At 42.4% G+C, this 24,497-nt stretch overlaps 1 protein-coding gene across 3 annotated transcripts in view; it reads left to right on the top strand.

Annotated features, from left to right (window-relative positions):
* Positions 1 to 24,497, top strand: part of MYO6 (myosin VI) — a 261,541-nt gene that overhangs the window by 59,106 nt on the left and 177,938 nt on the right. For all 3 annotated transcript variants that reach the window (XR_008891253.1, XM_056565911.1, XM_056565913.1), the window contains exons 2-6: positions 3,538 to 3,682; positions 9,965 to 10,034; positions 13,974 to 14,047; positions 17,233 to 17,362; positions 19,199 to 19,304. Coding sequence is in view for 2 of the 3 variants with exons in the window: in XM_056565911.1 (XP_056421886.1) it covers positions 3,566 to 3,682; positions 9,965 to 10,034; positions 13,974 to 14,047; positions 17,233 to 17,362; positions 19,199 to 19,304 (497 nt within the window). In the remaining variant the exon portion in view is untranslated. The remainder of the gene's footprint in view (positions 1 to 3,537; positions 3,683 to 9,964; positions 10,035 to 13,973; positions 14,048 to 17,232; positions 17,363 to 19,198; positions 19,305 to 24,497) is intronic.

The following is a 24,497-nucleotide window of genomic DNA, read 5'->3' on the forward strand; positions in this document are numbered from 1 at the left end:
ACCAGTGCTCTGTACAACGGAGCACTTCCCTCTTTCTACTGCTAATACCTCTTCCTATACACCCAAGCATTCTGCTAGGATTTCCCTCTGCTCTATGACATTGTCTGCCTACCTTTAAGTCTTCTGAAATAATGACCCCTAAATCCCTTTCCTCAGATACCAAGGTTAGGGTTGTATCACATATTCTTTACTCTGCCCTTGGGGTTTTACGTCCCCAGTGCATTATCTTGCACTTATTCGCATTGAAGTTTAGCTGCTAGAGTTCTGACCATTCCTCTAGTTTACTCAAATCCTTTTCCATTTGGCATATCCCTTCAGGAACATTAACCCTGTTACATATCTTTGTGTCATCAGCTAAAAGACAAACACCAAACCATTGAGACCTTCTATAATATCACTGATAAAGATATTAAACAAAATGGGTCCCAGTTCAGATCGCTGAGGTCCCCACTGGTAACAAGACCTTGCTCTAAATATAACTCCTTTAACTACAATCCTCTGTTGTCTGTCGCTGCTTAATCCATTCTACAATGTGGGAGTCCAAGCTCAATGACTGTGCAGTTTATTGATAAGTCTTCTATGTGGGACAGTGTCAAAAGCCTTACTAAAATCTAGACATGCGATGCCTACTGCACCTCCTCCATCTATTATTTTAGTCACTTAATCAAAAAAATCAATAAGATTTGTTTGACATGATCTCCCTGAAGTAAACCCATGTTGTTTTTCATTTTGCAATCCATGGGATTTTCAATGTTCCACAATCCTATCCTTTAGTAGGGTTTCCATTAATTTCCCCACTATCAGGCTTACTTGCCTATGGTTGCCTGATTCCTCTCTATTACCTTTTTTTTATGAATGGGCACAACATTTGCTAATTTGCCATCTTCTGGGACAACTCCTGTTACAGTGATTGGTTAAATAAATCTGCCCCTGTGACTTATTTGTCTTAACTCTAGACAACTGACTTAGAACTTCTTTCTCTGTAAAGATACATGCATCAAACGATTTATTAGTCTTCCTCTCGAATTCAGAGTCCCGTTGCTGTCAGTGGGATTCCGCTGCACAGTGCACACTATGGGGGAGATTTATCTGAACATGTGCAGAGGAAAATTTGACCAGTTGCCCATACCAACCAATCAGATTGCTTCTTTCATTTTTAAAGAGGCCTGTGAAAAATTAAAGAAGGGATCTGATTTGTTGCTATTGGAAACTTGTTAACTTTTCCTCTGCACAGGTTTAATTAATCTCCCCCTATGAGTTTCATCCTTCTGGCAGAATCCAATTCATTGTTGGAAGTTCCGCTACAGACCTTCTGACTCGGGAACTAAGCAGCAGAATCCCACTAGAAGCAATTGGAGGCTGCTTCAAGAGGAATCGGCTGAGAATTTCCTCAGATTCTAAGTGGAATCTCCATATCGTAAATGAGCCTTAGAGCTCTAATGAAGCTGCAATAGTTTTATGCATGAGGCGTTAATTTGGTGCTGCAACTGTCCATAGTGGTCTGAAGATCTACCTTTAGGCTCGGGTTAACACATAGGGCTTTTTCACAAAGTAGAATTTAATTCAGGAAAAATTCCATGGGCAGTAGGCTCTAACTCATGTTCATTCTTTCTGCTGAGTCTGGAATTCGAAATTCTGTAACAGATGTTTCTGCGGCAAAAATTCTGCCGTGTGTACAGTATAGCAGAATCCAATAGAAAACAATGGGTGACCGCTGAATATTTCCTCCAGAAATTTCCTCAGAAATTCTGCCATATGAATGGGGTGATGGGATTTTCATCATGATCAATATTTTTATCCAGTGGGATAAACACGGAAAAAGTTGTACATCTCTTTTTTTCTTTTTTCTTTTTTTTTTTTTTTACTTCTGGTTTTGGCTAAAAAGATAACCTTGCTGCAGAATGACAAGTGTGACCATTGATTCTGCCTGTTCTGGTATGTTTTTCTCTTTGTTAAACACATGGGGGTGGTGTGACACGCTAGGGCTTGAGATCCTCCTGTGTTTAGCAATTATATTGTCTCTCGCAGAACCGTTGAATAAGTGAAGCCTTACATAGTCTTTGTAGGTCATGTTTAGACTTTGTAAATCTTGGCAATAAAGTATAAAAATGTGTCTGCTCTGATTAATGGAAAAGGCCAATTGGTAACTCTCTTGGCCAGGACAGTTAGTGCATAAGATATAAAATGAGAGATAAGATGTGTTATGGCCGGAGTACCCCTTTTAACATTTGTTTTTATTTATTGTGTGAATCCGGTTTGTTTATATCATAATTTGTTTCTAAGTGGCCACGTGATGACCCATAAGGCATCAACTATAAGTGACTAGAATTCCAAGTTCAACTGTTGCAGAAATGATGTTCACTCCCTGTTTTACTTAGGAGAAATGTTGTATCTACATGGTGTGATCATGGTTACTACATGTGGTGTGTTTATTGTTATGCCCTATATGGAACAGGGGGAGTCAATTTTCTTACAGCCGCCTTTCCCAAAACGGTTAAAACTGCAGCCAGGACAAGACGATATGTGTTATCTTGCAGTGTTTGCAACGTTGTAGTGCTGCAGCTCCCAATGACTGTGTTTGAGCCACACTTACACTTCTTTTGTGTGAGGGTTTAATTTCTGTTTTAGTGTATGACTCAGGGTGGCTTTTTTCACGTTTGTTTACTTTGCTTACAGTATAATAATATAGTAATAAATGTGGTTAATAATACTGAGGTGATGAAACACCTAATCATTAATCACTGTAAGTGTTGGCTTTAGTGTATGAGGTTTGTGTTTGTGAACCTCTCCCAAGTCTGGTCAGACTGAATGTGGTAACTTGGCTGTGATGTTACACTCCAGTATTCTATACACATGGTTTTTTATGATGGAGTCCTTTAAAAACCTATAAGAAAACAATGCTGTTGGGTGCATTTGGTTGCCATATCCACACAACTTTGCTGAAATCTCTTATTTCTAAAAGTGTCATTGCTGGCGATACAGGAACACTGTTAATGCCCATCCTGTAAGAGGTATCTTGCATTTTTCGCCTGGCTAACATTCTGCAGGCTCCATCTCGTACACTGCATACACACAGAAAACGGGATATTGTTCCCCTACCTCTCTGTAGCAAACCCTTAGAAACAACCGCAGCAGGGAGGACATTATAGAGCAGTACTAAAGTAGTCTAAACTGTGAATTCAACACTGGGGAGGAAGACAAGCCTGTCATATCTCTCTCTTTTCTTGTAGTTTTCTCCATGCACTCCCTCCTTTTTCCTCGCCTTCAATTGTCACTGTAACTTGATCCCTCAGTGAAACTGAAAGCCCATCTTCACTCTGTTCCGTGGTTCCCCATTAGTGTTGAATAAATAAGAGAGGGGTGGACTGGAGAGGATATTAGCCTGATAAGTAATATTTATTCATGCACAGTTGTTTGCAATGACAATTTATGGTCCTGTAATAGTATATGAACAAATAATACCACATACGTCTAGGTGTACTTACATTATCATTAATATAAGTAACTTCAATAATAGAGGTCTTGTTTTCTTTTTAGTCAACTGTGAGAGCAGTGGAACAGCACCATGGAGGACGGGAAGCCAGTTTGGGCTCCTCACCCAACTGATGGCTTTCAGCTGGGTAACATTGTGGATATTGGACCCGATTCCTTAACAATTGAACCCATAAATCAAAAGGGAAAGGTAAGATTTCTATGGATTCTGATAGTGAATGCACAGCTTTTATAGATTACATTGCTCTTAACATTTATGACTCAAAGATAATGCCAATAAAGCTTTTGTCTTGTAAGCACCCCTATTTATGCACAAGGCCTCCTAAAATCAGCATAAAGTCAGCATTAAGTAAAAGTAAGCTGGGCTTGGCTTATGACTGGGATGGCCAGCACTAGGCTGTTGTATAGGTTACCCTTAGGCTAAGTTTCCACTTGGTTTTTTTTTTCTCACAGTTTCTTTGGAAAACTGCCACTGCAGTTTTTGAGCCAAAGCCAGAAGTGTATTCAAAAGGAATGGGACATATAAAGAAAGGCCTTACACTTCTTCTCCCTTATTGATCCACTTCTGACTTTGTCTAAAAAACTGCAGTGGCGGTTTTCCAAAAACTGCCAGAAAAAACAAAGTGGAAACTTAGCCTTAAAGAGAATCTGTCAGCTCTATTTGCTGCTAAAAGCTGCAGACACCGTTGGATAGCCGTAAGGGTATAAAACCAAACTGTATCTTTCCTGGTGACATGGGGGTTGCCAAACTTTTAAAATAGCATTTTTATTTTTCAGTCAAGGAGGTGTGGCACAGCTACTCAGGGGTCACACCTGGCACATCACCTTGTTCACAGTCACCTCCAAGTCGCTCTTCAACTGATGTACAGGGCTCTTAACATCAGTCAAGGAGGGGCTGGAAGGTAAAGGCAAGTTAAGAGACATGCCAAATGTGGCACTTAAAGGGGTACTCTGGTGGAAAACATTTTTTTTTTTAAATCAACTGGTGTAAAAAAATTAACCAGATTTGTAAATCTTAATCCTTTCAGTACTTATCAACTGCTGTATGCTACAGAGGAAGTTCTTTTCTTTTTGAATTTATTTTCTGTCTGACCACAGTTCTCTCTTCTGACACCTCTGTGCATGTCAGGAACTGTCTGGAACAGGATAGGTTTGCTATGGGGATTTGCTCCCGCTCTGGACAGTTCCTGACTTAGACAGTGGTGTCAGCAGGGAGCACTGTGGTCAGACAGAAAAGAAATTAAAAAAGAATAGAACTTCCTCTGTAGTATACAGCAGCTGATAAATACTAGAAGGATTAAGATTTTTTAATAGAAGTAATTTACAAATCTGTGTAACTTTCTGGCACCAGTTGAATAAAAAAAAATAAAAATAAAAATAAAAATAGTTTTCCACCAGATTACCCCTTAACCCCTTAAGGACTCAGCCCGTTTTGGCCTTAAGGACTCAGACAATTACATTTTTACGTTTTCATTTTTTCCTCCTCGCCTTCTAAAAATCATAACTCTTTTATATTTTCATCCACAGACTAGTATGAGGGCTTGTTTTTTGCGCGACCAGTTGTCCTTTGTAATGACATCACTCATTATATCATAAAATGTATGGCGCAACCAAAAAACACTATTTTTGTGGGGAAATTAAAACGAAAAACGCAATTTTGCTAATTTTGGAAGGTTTCGTTTTCACGCCGTACAATTTATGGTAAAAATGACATGTGTTCTTTATTCTGAGGGTCAATACGATTAAAATGATACCCATTATTATATACTTTTATATTATTGTTGCGCTTAAAAAAAATCACAAACTTTTTAACCAAATTAGTACGTTTATAATCCCTTTATTTTGATGACCTCTAACTTTTTTATTTTTCCGTATAAGTGGCGGTATGGGGGCTCATTTTTTGCGCCATGATCTGTACTTTTTTTTGATACCACATTTGCATATAAAAAACTTTTAATACATTTTTTATAATTTTTTTTTTTATAAAATGTATTAAAAAAGTAGGAATTTTGGACTTTTTTGATTTTTTTTCGTTCACGCCGTTCACGGTACGGGATCATTAACATTTTATTTTAATAGTTCGGACATTTACGCACGCGGCGATACCAAATATGTCTATAAAAAATGTTTTTTACGCTTTTTGGGGGTAAAATAGGAAAAAACGGACGTTTTACTTTTTTATTGGGGGAGGGGATTTTTCACTTTTTTTTTACTTTTACTTTTACATTTTTTTACATTTTTTTTTTTACACTTGAATAGTCCCCATAGGGGACTATTCATAGCAATACCATGATTGCTAATACTGATCTGTTCTATGTATAGGACATAGAACAGATCAGTATTATCGGTCATCTCCTGCTCTGGTCTGCTCGATCACAGACCAGAGCAGGAGACGCCGGGAGCCGCACGGAGGAAGGAGAGGGGACCTCCGTGCGGCGTTATGAATGATCGGATCCCCGCAGCAGCGCTGCGGGCGATCCGATCGTTCATTTAAATCGCGAACTGCCGCAGATGCCGGGATCTGTATTGATCCCGGCACCTGAGGGGTTAATGGCGGACGCCCGCGAGATCGCGGGCGTCGGCCATTGCCGGCGGGTCCCTGGCTGCGATCAGCAGCCGGGATCAGCCGCGCATGACACGGGCATCGCTCCGATGCCCGCAGTTATGCTTAGGACGTAAATGTACGTCCTGGTGCGTTAAGTACCACCTCACCAGGACGTACATTTACGTCCTGCGTCCTTAAGGGGTTAAGGACCAAGGTACGCCTTTGGTCCCTGGTACTTAAGGACCAAGGGCGTACCTGTACGCCCGTGGGAATTTGGGTCCAATCGCGACCCTGCTGGGTGGCGATTGGGGCCGGCGGGGGTCTCTTACCTCTCCCTGGTCAGGCTGGGGTCCCCTCTGGTGCGGTGGTGGCAACAGGAGCAGCAGGATCGGTGGCAACAGCGGCAGCGGTCCCGGCATCAGGATACAGCAGGAGGTGAGGCCTGTTCACCTCCTGATGCTGCTTAGCAACAACTCTCAGCATGCAAAGCCAAAATGCATGCTGGGATTTGTAGTTTTACAACAGCTGGAGTTCCAACTACAACTCCCAGCACGCCCTTTGGTAGTCTGTGCATGCTGGGGGTTGTAGTTATGCAACAGCTGGAGGCACATTTTTTCTATGAAAAAGTGTGCATCCAGCTGTTGCATAACTACAACTCCCAACATGCACATACTACCAAAGGGCATGCTGGGAGTTGTAGCAGTGTGCCTCAAGCTGTTGCAAGACTACAACTCTCAGCATGCCCTTCGACTGTCAATGCATGTTGATTGTTGCAGTTTTGCAACAGCTGGAGACACATTGGTTGTGAAACAGAGTTTGTATCCTAACTCAGTTTTTCGCAACCAGTGTGCTTCCATCTGTTGCAAAAATACAACTCCCAGCATGCACTGAGAGATTGTACATGCTGGGAGTTCTAGTTTTGCAACAGCTCGAGGCGCACTGGTTGCGAAACAGTGAGTTAAGTAACAAACTCTCAGTGTTTCACAACCAATGTGCCTCCAGCTGTTGCATAACTACAACTCCCAGCATGTATGATCTGCCAGTGCATGATGGGAGTTGTAGTTTTGCAACAGCTGGAGGTTGGCTCCCCCCATGTGAATGTACAGGGTACATTCACATGGGAGGGTTTACAGCGAGTTTTCTGCTACAAGTTTAAGATGCAGCAAATTTTCTGCCGCAGCTCAAACTTCCAGCGAGAAACTCACTATAAAACCCCGCCTGTGTGAATGTACCCTAAAAACATGGCGCTCTCTCGCTTTGGAGCCCTGTCGTGTTTCAAGGAAACAGTTTAGGGCCACAATTGCGTTACAAATTTTGGGGGGCTTTTTCTCCCTTTAACCCTTAAAAAAAGGTAAAGTTTGGGTCTACACCAGCATGTTAGTGTAAAAAAAATATAATTTTTACACTAACATGCTTGTGTTGCCCCATACATTTAATTTTCACAAGCGGTAAAAGGAAAAAAAGACCCCCAAAATTTGTAACACAATTTCTCCTGAGTACATAACTACCTCATATGTGGGCGTAAAGTTCTCTGCAGGCGCACAACATGACTCAGGAGTTAGAGCATGCCATGTACATTTGAGGTCTAAATTGGTGATTTGCACAGGGGTGGCTGATTTTACAGCGGTTCTGACATAAACGCAAAACATTACCCAGATGTGACCCCATTTTGGAAATTGCACCCCTCACGCAACGTAACAAGGGGTATAGAGAGCCTTAACACCCCACAGGTGTTTGACGAATTTTTGTTAAATTTGGATGGGAAAATGAAAAAATGCTGGTGTTACCCTCCATTTTCCATTTTCACAAGGGAGAATAGGAAAAAAAGCCCCACAAAATTTGTAGCCCCATTTCTTCTGAGTAAATATGTTGATGTAAATTGCTCTGAGGGCGAACTACAATGCTCAGAAGAGAAGGAGTGCCATTGGCCTTTTGGAGAGAGAATGTGTCCGAAATTGAAGGCCCCTATAGTGCCAGAACAGTGCCCCCCCCCCACATGTGACCCCATTTTGGAAACTACACCCCTCATGTAATGTAATAAGGGGTACAGTGAGCATTTACACCCCACAGGTGTCCGACAGATTTTTGGAACAGTGGTCTGTGAAAATGAAAAATTTAAGTTTTCATTTGCACAGCCCACTGTTCCAAAGATCTGTCAAACGCCAGTGGGGTGGAAATGCACTCCTTATTAAATTCTGTGAGGGGTGTAGTTTCCAAAATGGGGTCATGTGGGGGGGGGTCCACTGTTCTGGCAACATGGGGGGCTTTGTAAACGCACATGGCCTCCCACTTCTATTCCAATCAAATTCTCTCACCAAAAGCTCAATGGCGCTCCTTCTCTTCTGAGCATTGTAGTGCGCCTGCAGTGGACTTGATGTCCACAAATGGGGTATTTCCATACTTAGAAGAAATGGGGTTTCTCCAATTATCCCTTGTGTATCATTCTATGCGTAGCTGCGTCTGAAGTTTTGGAAACCTCCGGGCGTCCGAGAAGGGGACGTGACGTCATGCCACGCCCCCTCCATTCATTTCTATGGGAGGGGGCGTAACGGACGCAACTCCCTCTCCCATAGACATGAAGGGAGGGGGCGTTGCGTGACGTCATGTCCCAATCTCGAAAGCCTGGAGGTTTCCGAAACTTCAGATGCAGCTAGGAATAGAATGCGGGCTGCTGCAGGGCGATCACGGGGGGTCCCAGCGGCAGGCCCCCTGTGATCAGACATCTTATCCCCTATCCTTTCGATAGGGGATAAGATGTTTTTGCCCGGAATACCCCTTTAAAGTAACAGTGGTCAGATTTGCAAAAAACGCTCTGGTCCTTAAAGGGGTTCTCTGGTGCTTAGACATCTTATCCCCCATCCAAAGGATAGGGGATAAGATGCCTGATCACGGGAATCCCGCTGCTGGGGACCCCCGTGATCTTGCACGCGGCACCCCGTTTATAATCAGTCCCCGGAGCGTGTTCGCTCCGGGTCTGATTACCGGCGACCACAGGGTCGAGGGCATGTGACGTCACACTCCGCCCCTCAATACAAGCCTATGGGAGGGGGCGTGACAGCTATCACGCCCCCTCCCACAGGCTTGCATTGAGGGGCGGAGCGTGACGTCACACGGGGGCGGAGGCGTGACGTCACACGCCGTCGGCCCTGTGGTCGCCGGTAATCAGATCCGGAGCGAACACGCTTCGGGGACTGATTATAAACGGGGTGCTGCATACAAGATCACGGGGGTCCCCAGCGGCGGGACTCCCGCGATCAGGCACCTTATCCCCTATCCTTTGGATAGGGGATAAGATATCTATGCACCGGAGAACACTTTTAAGGTGAAAATGGGCTTGGTCCTTAAAGAGTACCTATCACCTTCTAACTTTTCCCTAATCCCCCCTCCCCATCTATCCCTGACCCTGACTAACTCTATCCCTGCATTTATTCTGCTTTAAAAAAAAAATGCCCCTTTTTGGAGGTCACGTCCCCTTTTCCTGACACCCACAGCCCTTTTTTGGGTTTTCAGAGTAAAATGGAGAGTTGGATTGGATGGATATTTTGCTTGCAAATTCTGGCGCACGAAGCGTGCAACACAATTGGGATTCAAAATACGAGAAAAAACTGTCGGGATTACTTCAGTTAAAGGAGTATTCCAGGAATAAATAAAACAGGCATTTTTTTCTTTCAAAGATAGCGCCCTCCTTGTCTCCCCTTTGGGTGGGGTATTATAACTTGGCTCTATTCATTTCAATGGAACTGAGCTGCAGATCCACACCCATCCTGGAGACAAACAGCAAGAGGTCTTTGAAAGAAAAAAAGGCCTGTTTTTTGATTCCTGGAATACCCCTTTAATGACCCCATGGTGTTGAAAGTTCTAATGTGATTTGGCCTTGTATATGATATATACTAGATATGCTAACGGTGAGCATTTATGTTTTCATAGACATTTTTGGCAGCTATAAATCAGGTTTTTCCTGCTGAAGAGGACACCTCTAAACATGTGGAAGACAACTGTAAGTATACATGGTTTCTCCTTTACTTACACTTTACAAGTATATTCACACTTATTCAGTGCTTTGTTGAGGAAGTAGCTATTCTATAGCAGCTGGTTTAGCCAGTGTATGACAACATGGTCTTTTAATACATTGGTTTACTAAGGCTCTGTGTCTAAAAGATTACCTGTAAAGGGTTTGGGTTTTTGTACTGAGTCATTTGCAGTAAATTCTTGTAGAATTATTTGTGCAGACGGGGATGTTTAACGTTAATAAGCCAATGAGCTGAATAAATTGCTTAACGTTTCCTGGTTAAGTTACCTATTAACAATGAATTGGTCTTTATAACTAGTGACTCTATAACTATAATGTATCTTCATTTAAAAGGCAGATACTGTGCATATTCCTGTTCCTCTATCTACTGTATGTGACGTAGGTCACTGCAGAAGTTATTTCTCATTGAGATTATTAAAAATACCCCCCCCCCCCATATTTTACTATATAGCTTTGTGCAGTGAGGACAAGCAGGGCTCTGTACACTGAGGACAAGCAGGGCTCTGTACACTGAGGACAAGCAGGGCTCTGTACACTGAGGACAAGCAGAGCTCTGTACACTGAGGACAAGCAGGGCTGTGTACACTGAGGACAAGCAGGGCTGTGTACACTGAGGACAAGCAGGGCTGTGTACACTGAGGACAAGCAGGGCTGTGTACACTGAGGACAAGCAGGGCTGTGTACACTGAGAACAAGCAGGGCTGTGTACACTGAGGACAGGCAGGGCTGTGTACACTGAGGACAGGCAGGGCTGTGTACACTGAGGAGAGGCAGGGCTCTGTAAACTGAGGAGAGGCAGGGCTCTGTACACTGAGGAGAGGCAGGGCTCTGTACACTGAGGAGAGGCAGGGCTCTGTACACTGAGGAGAGGCAGGGCTCTGTACACTGAGGAGAGGCAGGGCTCTGTACACTGAGGGAGAGGCAGGGCTCTGTACACTGAGGGAGAGGCAGGGCTCTGTACACTGAGGACGAGGCAGGGCTCTGTACACTGAGGACGAGGCAGGGCTCTGTACACTGAGGACGAGGCAGGGCTCTGTACACTGAGGACGAGGCAGGGCTCTGTACACTGAGGACGAGGCAGGGCTCTGTACACTGAGGACGAGGCAGGGCTCTGTACACTGAGGACGAGGCAGGGCTCTGTACACTGAGGACGAGGCAGGGCTCTGTACACTGAGGACGAGGCAGGGCTCTGTGCACTGAGGACGAGGCAGGGCTCTGTGCACTGAGGACGAGGCAGGGCTCTGTGCACTGAGGACGAGGCAGGGCTCTGTGCACTGAGGACGAGGCAGGGCTCTGTGCACTGAGGACGAGGCAGGGCTCTGTGCAGTGAGCCTCTGTGACATGCTCCCAACTCACACAGCAGGATGATTGACAAGTCTGAAGACTGCACAGAGCCCTTGTCCTGTCCTCACTTTCTGTATTTGGGCTCCTTACAGAGACACACAGGCAATAGCTGCAAGGACAGAATTTTTTTCACTCAAAAATACACAAATTCTTTTAACAATATCAGTGTATTGTAACTGTACCAATATGAAAAATGTAATATTTTAAGATTTGTAGTTTTGTTTTTAGTTTTGTTTTTATTTATTTTATTTTTTCTCTAGTAAATTTTTAAAAGATTAAATATTTTATTTCAAAGATAAATTATTTGTCGTTTCCTCATGTTAGACTTTCTTTAAAGGGGTTGTCTGCCAAAATCAAATGTGTGTCTAGTAGGGCTAAACATGGGCTAAACATGACAATTGCAGGCCAGAACACAAAAGGGCTCCATTTTCTCCAAGTCCAATCTCTAAGACCTTAGATGTAGGTGGATAAAGGTAACTGCAAATAGAGCATAACACGAACTTAACCTATCAATAAACCCACTTTGAGACCATTCCTCCTGACCATGTACTACTAAGACAAATGATATGTGGTGAGAATATTATCCAAAGTATAACATTCTAAAGGGGAAGAAGGGAAGAAAAAAAAAGGGGGGGGGGGGCAAAACTCCAGGGGGGAGATTTATCAAAACCTATGCAAAGGAAAAGTTGCCCAGTTTCCTGTAGCAACCAATCCAATTGCTTCTTTCATTTTGCAGAGGCCTTGATAAAAATGAAGGAAGCGAGCTGATTGGTTGCTATGGGCAACTTGGCAACTCTTCCTCTGCATATGTTTTGATAAATCTCCCCCAAGTATCAGAAAGAAAGCAGATAGCATCAACAAGAGAAAAAGAAGACCTTGTACTCTTCGAAGCCCTTAATTATAGTCCAAAAGATTGTGTCTCTGCATTCCTAGACCCATAACTTTTTTTTTTTTTTTTTTTTCCAGTCAATGTAGGTATGCAAGGGCTTATATTTTTAAGGACAATATGTACCATTTTGGGGTACATGGGACTTATTGATGTGGAACTCGTATGATTGCATTGTGGTTGTTAAATATAACCTGGTCTGACCATGGAGAGAGTGAGCTCTTTGTTTGTATAAAAAACATAATTTTTTTGTAATCTTAAACATAAAACAAGAAATCTTCATATAAAGGTAGTCCTCAGCATAAATAATGTAGGAGGGTTATGTAGGCATGTCCATAAATCTTGTCTGACCAGCTGGGATTTCTTCATAAGTACTTCATTCAGCATGGTGGATCCATCTTGAAATGTCCATCAAAATGGCCACCTCTGTTAGCTTCCTCCAGCTGTCATCCTCCTTGTGCTGGAGGGCTGTACAGGTATTTCTGGAGACCTTCGTCCATTCCTCCGTTCATCCTCTTGGCTTTCTCTGGAGCAACTTATGCTCAAATGATGGGTGTGTCTATTATGATTGAAGGTATCCTAATTGATCAGGTGTCTACTATCCATAAATATACCTATATGGTTTATTAAAAGTATATATCTCCTAGTGGGTTGGCTGATTATATATTTAACTTGTGAGTGTATACTAGAGATGAGCGAACTTACAGTAAATTCAATTCGTTACGAACTTCTAGGCTCGGCAGTTGATGACTTTTCCTGCGTAAATTAGTTCAGCATTCAGGTGCTCCGGTGGGCTGGAAAAGGTGGAAACATTCCTAGGAAAGAGTCTCCTAGGACTGTATCCACCTTTTCCAGCCCACCGGAGCTCCTGAAAGCTGAACTAATTTATGCAGGAAAAGTCATCAACAGCCGAGAAGTTCGTGACAAATCGAATTTACTGTACGTTTGCTCATCTCTAGTGTATACATTATGTCATAGATACACTATTTCCTGATTGGATACTATGAATTTACAAATATGGTACTTCTCTGAAGTTGCAACGTGACTGTTCTCCTGCTACATATATACTGAAATAGTATATTGTGTGTCATGATGCCTTTCTATAGACATGATATCCTTTGACAACTGGTGAGCACGTGGCACATACTTAATAACCTTGGTTATTATGTGATATTGAAAAATGACATACTTTTTATCAGTGGTGTATTTATTTAACCGCAGTCCTTTTTAGAAAAGGTTTCAGTCATAAGGGACCTTCATCAGATCAAGATGGCTGCGGAGGAACGAGACCATGAGGCCCATAGCCGTGTTATTTGGCGTAAAGATGTGACCCATAGTCTCTGAGAGCCACCAAGGACTATAGGTTGTATCTTTATGCCAAATAACACGGCTATAGGCTGCATTGTCTCGTTCCTCTGCAGCAATCCTGATCTGATAAAGGGCTCTTATGACTGCAACGTTGTCTGATATAGGATTGCGGTTAAATAAATACACCACGTTGCAAGCGTACAAGTGCCAAGTTTCTTTAATATATGTTTGCATGGGGTGGGACCCTACTCTACTTTTATTTTACAGAGTAGGCCTCATTTAAGTATCATTTTTGATGTGGGTTCTTGGATGGCATTGAATGAGGAATCTGATATTAAACTAATAATTCTCTGTCTCTCTTGTTGCAGGTTCCTTGATGTACCTCAATGAAGCTACCCTTCTTCACAACATTAAAGTTAGATACAGTAAAGATAAAATATATGTAAGTCCATTTTTGACCACAAGTAATTTCAAGTGAATGCCCAGGGTGACTACAGTGTGGTTTAGGAACTGTGGGCAGGTTGCCAACCTTTTTTTTGTTTGCCTCTTGTTTACTTTACTCCACAACAGACAAGTGTCCAGCATTCAGGGAGTCTATAATACCGGTCCCTCTTGTAGAAGGGCCACGTATTCCATCTGTGGGTAAGAGAAATGTATGATGGTTATTTTTTGTATCAGAATTCTCTGGTGCTGATTTCTGACTGTAGAAAACACCATACGAAGAGTCTACTTGTTTTGACTTTTTAGGTGTTATGTTGTTCATGTGTGGATCTGCTATGAGCTCTGTGATTTTGGATAATTCAAGGTTGGTATCTAGTCTAGTGTAATCATAGAGCAGAAAATGGAATTTTCCAACCTATTCAAATCCTTAATGTCTTTAAAAGTTGTGTTGGCCAACAATAAAGTTGATATAAAATTGTCAAATGTTTTTTTAAGGTGACTGTCCAGTGTCAAATGTATACCAATGTAGTATTTTGTTTAGATGGCTTCATTCCCTTCTTCCTTGTTTCTAAGCGTACAAAAAGTCTCCTTTAACACCTCCTGGCTCAGATGACAGACTTAATCTTTTATACTACTATCAAGTTACCTAATTGTGCTTAATTAATTCTGACCAAATTACAGAAGTAATCTTGCCATCTGCCAAAACAGTGACAGCTGCAATATAGGTTTAACACTGAGCGTTTCCTAAGAGAAATAATTGTAATTGACACCTAGTGACCACGTTTTACCTTCCCTTCTCTTTGCATCTGCTTCACCTCTTGACTACAGGGTTAATAAATTGCCTAATTAAGGTCCGGTTTTACTTGTTCTTTACATTTTTGGAAATTCTGGGTTTGAAGTTCTCAAAGGGGTACTCCGGTGGAAATTATTATTTTTTTTTTTTTAATGAACTGGTGCCAGAAAGTTAAACAGATTTGTAAATTACTTCTATTAAAAAAATCTTTACCTTTCCAGTACTTATTAGCAGCTGTATGCTACAGAGGAAATTCTTTTATTTTTGAATTTCTTTTTTGTCTTGTCCACAGTGCTCTCTGCTGACACCTCCATGTCAGAAACTGTCCAGAGCAGCATAGGTTTGCTATGGGGATTTTCTCCTGCTCTGGACAGTTCCTGACATGGGAATCGGGTGTCAGCAGAGAGCACTGTGGACAAGACAAAAAAAAATTCAAAAAGAAAAGACTTTCCTCTAGAGCATACAGCTGCTAATAAGTACTGGAAGGGTAAAGATTTTTTAATAGAAGTAATTTACAAATCTGTTTTAACTTACTGGCACCAGTTGATTTAAAAAAAAAAAAAATTTCCACTGGAGTACCCCTTTAAATTGTTAGTTATTTTATAGAGATTGCATTTGTTTATTGTTACATTCATAGTTCTATACTCATATAATTTATGGCTTTCATATTGAATTAGAATTTTAGTTGTGAAATTCTAGTTTATTTTAAATTTATACCTAAAGCATACCAGTCATCATTAACAAAACAAAACGAAAAAAACTACTGCAGCTATACTTGTTAAAGATCATGTCCAGCCTTTTATCTGTCTGTTTTCCCTTTTGAGTGTAAGCACTGTTCTCCTGCATAGGCATCCTCCTGTATTTGGTGGGTGTCCCCAGGCACTGGTGATGCTTGCCCTCACTGCTGTAAACTTCCTGTCTCTTCGTTGACAGATTGACATCAGCAGCCAATCAGCCTCATCCCCCCCCCCCCCATACAGCTCTCCTCTCTGTTTACCTCTGAAGTAGCTACACAGAGAAGGAAATATAGAAGCCTGCTACACACACACAGCTCAGCCATACATACTCAGCTCTAATATACACACAACTCCACCACACACACTCGCACACACACACAGCTGAGTCCTACACACACTGAGCATTGCTGCACATATACAGCTCAGCCATACACACACTCAGCATTGCTGCATACATACAGCTCAGCCATACACACACTCAGCATTGCTGCGCACACACAGCTCAGCCATACACACACTTAGCACTGCTGCACACGCAGCTATAATACATTGCTCCAACTATCCTCCCCCCACATCTACCATGTTTTCAATAGTTATGAAGAACGGCTGGAGGGTTGTCTGTGAGGTAGATGGCAGACAATGCTCACAGCTGCTCTGCCTCTCCCCTCAGTAAAAGCAGAGCACCCTTTTCCCACACTGTGCCTCTCTGCTCAGTGCTAAGCCCGTCCCCCACTTCCTGTGTTCCGACTGTGCAGGAGCATTGCATAGAAACAGGTGGACAAGAGAAGTTTACATAGTTTGGGGACTCCTAGTGGACAGAACTTTAAGGACAGTTTTTCCCGTAAAAGTTAAATATTTAATTTGAAAAAATATAAACAAAAGCACGGACCAGAAAACAAAGTTGCATTCTTGGTATGATAGAAATAGGTACAAAAATCCAGCTCCACAAAAAATATTATAGTAAAATGTCCAAAATGTATTCAAACATGATTAAAAATATTTTAATCGTGTTGAAATAAATTTTGGACCTTTTACTATAATATTTTTCGGGGAGCTGAATTTTTGCACTTTTTTTTTATATTTTAAGCAAAAAAAATTCAAAATTGCTTCATTTTATATAGCTTATGAAAAATTTAAAAGTAGTTTATGGTGATGCTGCCCATTTAAAGGTAAAAAAAGGTAAGCATATCCTTCATTTTATTCGTAATAAAAAGGCTTGTCAGGTTGTGAACTTAGATGTTCATGGCGTTGTCCAGAGAATAAATTAAAAAAGCTCTAGTTAGGATGAAAAAGAATAGGACTTGTACTTACCTGCTGCCAATCCTTCTCCGATGCTGGTCCCCCATTGCCAAGCACTTCCTAATCGTTCTTCAAAACAGGAAATGCCCATAAGGAGGCTGAGGTGTGTCATCACCGCTAGGGGCAGTAATTGGCTTAGTGTGCATTTCCTATGTGTTAGGAGGAGAGCAAGAAGCAGAATTGCTCCAATAGGGCAATAGAGGATTGGCAACAGGCAGGTGAGTACAAGTTTATTACCCTGAACTCTAAATATACAAGCATTTCTCTGGACAGCTCCTTTAATAAAATATTAAATAAAAAATATATATATTTATTATAAAAATTTTGATTTTTCTTTTCTTTTTCTTTTTTTCTCAGACCTATGTGGCCAACATTTTAATTGCAATAAATCCATATTTTGATGTCCCAAAACTTTATACATCTGACTACATTAAAATGTACATGGGGAGATCACTGGGAGTTTTGCCACCACATGTATATGCAATAGGTATGTATTATTTTTTCTTATTAATGTTTATTTTATGTTTATGTGATATATTTGGTCATTTTGTGTAAGTATTTAGGGAAAATGTCTTCTGAAATAACCTTTTTTGATACAACCAGCTCTGGTTTACTTTGAAACACTGGAGTTGGCAGTGGGGCAAAAAGGTCAATTGGGTGGTCCCAAGTAGCTTTTCCTTTTTCCTTAAATGATTTCTTAAAACATTATTGGTTAAAGGATATCTGCAATCAGTGTCACCTGCACTAACCTGTCGGTGCAGACAGGTAGTGCATGTGACACTGAAGACAAACGTACTTACCGTATATACTCGAGTATTAGCCAACCCGAATATAAGCCGAGGCCCCTACTTTCACCCCCAAAACCTGGGAAAACGTATTGACTCGAGTATAAGCCTAGTGGGGTAAATACATCATCCCCCCCCCTGTAATCATCCAGACCCCCCCTGTCATCATCACCCCCAGTCTATATCCTCCCTGTCATCATCCAGACTGCCCCCTCCGTCATCATATAGGCCCCCCTCGTTGTCTACTCACCTCCCCAGTTCTCTCGGTCCTGTTGCTCAGTAGCTGCAGGGACCGTCCCCATTCCGGTGGGGGGGGGGGTAAGCCGGTCTGGGCCATCCATCTTCACCCTGAGGCCCTCTTCTCCGCTCCGGGCTGGCCCCAGACTAGTGACGCTGCTGGGACGTCTGTGCGCAGGGACGCCCCTGAGGTCACAGACGTCTGCTGCCCACAGACGTCTCTGTGCAGCGGCGTCAATGCAGCGTCACTAGTTGGATGGTCCCTGCAGCAAAGATGGATGGCCCAGCCAACCCCCCCACAACAGTATATTTTATGTTTTTTTCACTCTAGTATAAGCTGAGGGGGGCATTTTCAGCACGAAAAATTGTGCTGAAAAACTTGGCTTATACTCGAGTATATACGGTACCTTGCCCTGTTTCGTGCTGTCCTTTCTCTGGCAATATTGTTCGGTATCTTCAGCTCCAGGGCCGACTATGAGCATGGGCGGTGCTTAGGGACGTCACTGCTGCTGTTTGCTAGCAGCAGGACCCAGCAGATAAGTCACTAAGCTCCGCCCATGCTCCAAGTCGGGCCCGGAGCTGAAGATACTGAAGAAAATTGCCAAAGAACGACAGCACGGAACGGGACAAGGTAAGTACCGTTGTCAGTGTCACCTGCACTACCTTTCTGTACCACCAGGTTAGTGCATGTGACACTGATGACAGATTTTCTTTAAACTTTATAGGGTTCGTCTCATCAGGATAACTCTGATCAATGTGCCCTTTTAAGGAATCTAGAAGTCATTGAGCAAGAGGCAGTTTAAAGATAATGTCCAGTGCTAAGACATTTATCCTATATCCACAGGATAAGGGATAAATGTCTGATCGCGGGAGGTCTGACCGCTTGGAACCCTGCAATCTCCTGTATGGGGCCCTGGTTTGGCCTTGGCTCTGTGTTGCTCCATCCATGCCAGCAAGTCGAAACGCCCCTCCATTCATCTCTGTAAGAAAGGGGGAGGCACAGGAGCACGGTGTCTCCACCTCTCCCATAGAGATGAATGGTGGGGGCGTATTTCTACCAGCTGAACTGCTGTGCGAAATGTCACACACAGAAGCTCAGTCTGGGACCCGTACACGAGATCGCGGGGATCCTGCTGATAGAGGGTAAATTTCTTACCACTGGATGTCGTCTGTAAGGATAAAATAAAACCGCAGTGCCATTGTACCATTGTCCTTAGAAATGTACTTAATGAAAATAACTTCTGTCAGTTGGAATTGCTGAAGCATATAAGTGCTGCTTATTACAATACGTTTTGTTTCAGCTGATAAAGCCTTCAGAGACATGAAGGTTTTGAAAATGAGCCAATCAATCATCGTGTCGGGAGAGTCAGGAGCCGGCAAGACAGAAAATACAAAATTTGTGCTAAGGTCTGTGTACAGTAACTTAAATGACTATTTCAACTGTGCTTCTACTGTGCAACTGAGCTTCTAATATTTCTTATTACATTGAATATGTTATTTCATATCTTATTTCTTATTAAGTGTTTGCACATGAGCACAGTTGTCTGCTAAACTTCAACACCTTAAAGGGGTACTCCACCCCTAGTCATCTTATCCCTCTAACCAAGTATAGGGGATAAGATGTCTGATCACAGGGGTCCTGCTGCTGGGGATCCCCACGATCTCTCCTGCAGCCCCTGAGTTCATCAGCTCTCCAGAGCCACATTTGCTTCATGGCCTATGACTCACGATACAGGGACGGGTGGTTCATGACGTCATGGCTCCACCCCCTCATAATGCCCTACCCCCTTAATGCAAGTCTATGGGAGGGGGCGTGACGCCCCCTCCCATAGACTTGCATTAAGGGGGAGGGGCACAACGTCGCGAACCACCGGCACCTGTCATCAGCCACGGAGCAAACTTAGCTGCGAAGAGCTGATGACTCGGGGGGCTGCAGGAGAGATCACGGGGGTCCCCGACAACGGGACCCTGCGATCAGACATCTTGGATAAGGGGTTGAAGTTTAGCAGACAACTGTGCAAACACTTGAGGGGCTAATAAAAGTAACAATAAGAAATAATATATGAAATAACATACTCAATGTAATAAGAAATAGTACAGATTTTTTAAATAAAAAAAAAAGATTTTGCTTACAACTTTCCATAGTATTATGGAAAATGATGCAGTCTTAATGAAGATATGCAAACCCATCAGCCAAAAGCAATATATGTTAAAGGTGTTCTCTGGGTTAAAATGTCATCATAAAAAAAAAAAAATATATTGTCGCTTCCCTGGTGCCTCCGGTTTTGCGATCCTGTCGTCTGCAGCGACCCTCTTTCTGCTTTTTGTGGTCAACATGTCTGTCACTCTACGACTCAGATAATCGCCGGTCGCAGTAGTGGTCCACTTCGCCCGATGATAGGCTGAGCGACCTTATCTTGACCTAATCTTCTTCCTGGTCCCTGTGCCCAAAACCTCACAATGCCACTTGGGCAATCACCGTCCGAGGCAAGACATCGCTGCAGCTGATGATTAGCTGAGCCACAGTGTGATCGGTTGACCACAGGAAGATGTTCTCTGCGGAGAACCGGAGCGCGATCCCACAGGCACCAGTACAGTGACTGTACGTAAGTTCAGTTTGTTTGTTTGTGTTAATACCGGCCTTCTTGCCAATTTTAACTGGTTAACGACCATGGAAGTGTATACTCGCCCATGTGCCATTAACCGAGTATGGCACGGGCTCCTGACTCGAGCTTGTGTCATACCGGCCGGCCCTCAGCTGATTCTTGTAGCTGAGGGCCGGCGTTAATAGCTGACATGCGGCGATCGCCGCGGCCGGCTATTAACCCTTTAGATCACCGCTGTCAAAGTTGACAGTGGCGTCTAAAGAACCCTGTAAATGCTCTCTGGTGGTCCAGTGGGGTGGATCGCCCCCCCCCCCCCCCCCGCAGCGGTCGACCCTCTGTGGAGGTAGCAGGAGGGCTTACCTCTGCTTCTGTGCAGGTCACGGCTCTCGCATTGATAAAGCCTGGCAGGACCAGGCTTTATCAATGGAGGGCAGATCACACATCAATATGGTTCTATGGAACCACATTGATCTGTATGAGAAATCTAAGGATTCCTCCTAAAAGTCTCCTGAGGGGACTCATAAAGTGTAAAAAATGTAGTTTAGTAAAAAACAAAAAAACACATTAACCCCTTCCTTATTAAAGGTTTTTAACACCCCCTTTTCCCAAATTCTATATAGAAAATATAAAAACATAATAAAAATAAACATATGTGGTATCGTTGCGTGCGTAAACGTCCAAACTATAAAAATATAACATTAATTAAACCACACTGTCAATGGTGTAAAAATGTATAAAAAAAATTTATCAAAAAGGCCCATCAAAACAAAAATGGTACAGATGAAAACTTCAGATCATAGCGCAAAAAAATTAGCCCTCATACATCCCGTATGCAGAGAAATAAAAAAGTTATAGGGGTCAGAAGAGGACAATTTTAAATATACAAATTTAGTTGCATGTAGGGTGAGCTGGTCCGGGTCATCTATGCTGCAGGGACCGTCCGGTGGGGATGGTTAGTGGTTGCGGGCTGTCCATTTTCACAGGTGGGGGGGGGGGGGTGCCTCTTCTCTGCGCCCGGCTCCGGACTAGTGATGTTGCCTTGACGACGACGCACAGGGACGTTGCGCATGAACGTCCCTGTGCGTCGTCGTCAAGGCAACGTCTCTAGTCCGGGGCCGGGCGCGAAGAAGATGCCCCCCCTGTGAAAATGGACAGCCCAAAACGACTAATCCTGCAGCATAAATGGCCCGGACCAGCTCACCCTAACTTCCCGCCGAGGGAGGGGGGGGGGGTGAGTACAAAACAAAAGGGGGGTGAAATAGGGAAAATGGGACAATTTATGTTTTTATTGGGGGAGGGAGTTGGCCGATGTCTGTCCGGGTATGCTGGGAGTTGTAGTTTTGCAAAATATGGAGGTCCGCAGGTTGAAGACTGAGAAGGGATTGACAGGCGGAGAGTTCACTTGAGTATAAGCCAAGGGGGGCGTTTTCAGCACGAAGAATCGTGCTGAAAAACTCGGCTTATACTCGAGTATATACTGTAAGAAGGCACATAGAAAATGTTAAAGGCAAATATCTTTTTAAACACCAATATAAAATATTTATTTTATTTGAACATTTAGGCTCAACAATATTCTTAAAAAGTGAACAGTTTTTTTTTTCCCCTTGGGAGAGGGGCTCAGTCCACTACTCTCTTTAGATACCAAAAATACTTTACAGGGTGCACTGGGACTTCCTTCATACACATCTATTAATAAAGTATGCCCTTTTTATGTTTATCCTAGGTGTTTATTTCTTAGTATATTATAATGGTTTTAATTGCTTTAAACCCCCTTAATGGCGCAGGACGTAAATGTACGTCCTGGTGAGGTGGTATTTAACGCACCAGGACGTACATTTACATCCTAAGCATAACCGCGAGCATCGGAGCGATGCCCGGATCATGCGTGGCAGGTCCCGGCTGCTGATCGCAGCCAGGGCCCCGCCCGTAATGGCGGACATCCGCGATCACGCGGATGTCTGCCATTAACCCCCATTTTAATGTCCGTGATGCTGCAGATGCCGTGATCTGTATTGATCACTGCATCTGCAGCATCACGGTCATTAAAATGGATGATCGGCTCGCCCGCAGCGATCCGATCATCCAGCACGGCAGACGGAGGTCCCCTCACTGCCTTTCTGGCGTCTTCTGCCTTTCTGGCATCTTCTGCTCTGATCTGCCTTCCCTGTCCCATACATAGCACTGAACAGTATTAGCAATCGAATGATTACTATAAATAGTCCCCTATGGGGACTATTTAAGTGTAAAAATAAAAGTAAAAAAAAGTGAAAAACCCCCTCCCCCAATAAAAACGTAAATTGTTCCATTTTCCCTATTTCACCCCCAAAAAGTGTTAAAAAATATTTTTTAGACATATTTGGTATCGCCGCATGCGTAAATATCTGAACTATTAAAATAAAATGTTAATCATACTGTATGGTGAAGGGCGTGAACGTAAAAAAAAAAAAAAAAAAAAAAAAAAAGTCCAAAAAAGCAGTTTTTTTTTTTTTTATAACATTTTATTCCCAAGAAAATTTATAAAAAATGGATTAAAAGTTTTATATAAGCAAATATGGTATCAATAAAAAGTACAGTTCACGGCCCAAAAAAATGAGCCCTCATACCTCCGCTTATACGGAAAATTGAAAAAGTTATAGGTCTTCAAAATAGGGTGATTTTAAACGTACAAATTTGGTTAAAAAGTTTGCGATTTTTTTAAGCGCAATAGTAATAGAAAAGTATGTTATCATGGGTATCATTTTAATCGTATTGACCCAAAGAATAGAGAATACAGGTCATTTTTACCGTAAATTGTACGGCGTGAAAATAAAACCTTCCAAAATTCGCAAAATTGCATTTTCTTTTTCATTTCACCACTCAAATAGTATTTTTTTGGCTGCGCCATACATTTTATGGTAAAGTGAGTGATTGCATTGCAACGGACAACTGGTTGCGCAAAAAACAAGCCCTCATACTAGTCTGTGGATGAAAATATAAAAGAATTATGATTTCGTGAAGGCAAGGAGGAAAAAACGTAAACGTAAAAATAAAATTGTCTGCGTCCTTAAGGCCCAAATGGGCTGCGTCCTTAAGGGGTTAATATTATGAATAGAACTCAACAAGGGGTGCCTTCTGTCTCAGAAAATTTACTAATTGAAACATCCGCCCAAATCCTAGCACCAAATGCCCATATAACCAATATTAGGGTGACCATAAGGTTCATTCACTCTTTATATTGAGGATACGGTCATTTATTGCACATAAAAATAGTGATAAATCATTATTCAACATCTTCCTTATGTAAATTAATGAATAAAAATGCCAAATACTATGCTAATATCCTTTCATATCTGGAAACACAAGCTTACCCATGTTTTCAGTGAGATTATGAAGGTATGATCTATGGAAGCAGAATAATAGCAGATAGCCCCAGGGAGATAATCAAATTAAAGCATCCCTATTACGCTCAGTCAAAGATCAATGTAATAAATTCTCTAGACTAAATGTGTTTTTGGTACCTAAAGTTAATAAAATGCATAATCTCCATAACATTTTTACACTTACTGATGCTTTCTTTTGAATTTCTTAAACTATAGCAATCAGATTTTTTCAAAATGAAATAAGCAATCTGATTGGTTGCTATGGGCAACTCAACAACTTTTCCTCTGGACAGGTTTTGATAATCTCCCCCTTTGTCCCTAAGCCACTCCTTTTATCTTGGCTGTGTGCTTAGTTGGGTCATTGTCGTGGTGGAATATGGACCTTTGCCTAGTCTGAGGTGTAGAGCACCTTGGGTCAGGTTTTCATTAAAGGGGTACTCTGGCGGAAAACAAATTAGTTTAAATTCAACTGGTGCCACAAAGTTAAACAGATTTGTAAATGTCTTTGCTTTCAGTACTTATCAGCTGCTGTATACTACAGAGGAAGTTGTACTTCTTTCTGGAGTTCTTTTCTGTCTGACCACAGTGCTCTCTGCTCACACCTCTGTCCGTTTGAGGAACTGTCCAGAGCAGGA

Source organism: Hyla sarda, chromosome 3 (assembly GCF_029499605.1).
Source record: "Hyla sarda isolate aHylSar1 chromosome 3, aHylSar1.hap1, whole genome shotgun sequence".
NCBI classification, from domain to species: domain Eukaryota; kingdom Metazoa; phylum Chordata; class Amphibia; order Anura; family Hylidae; genus Hyla; species Hyla sarda.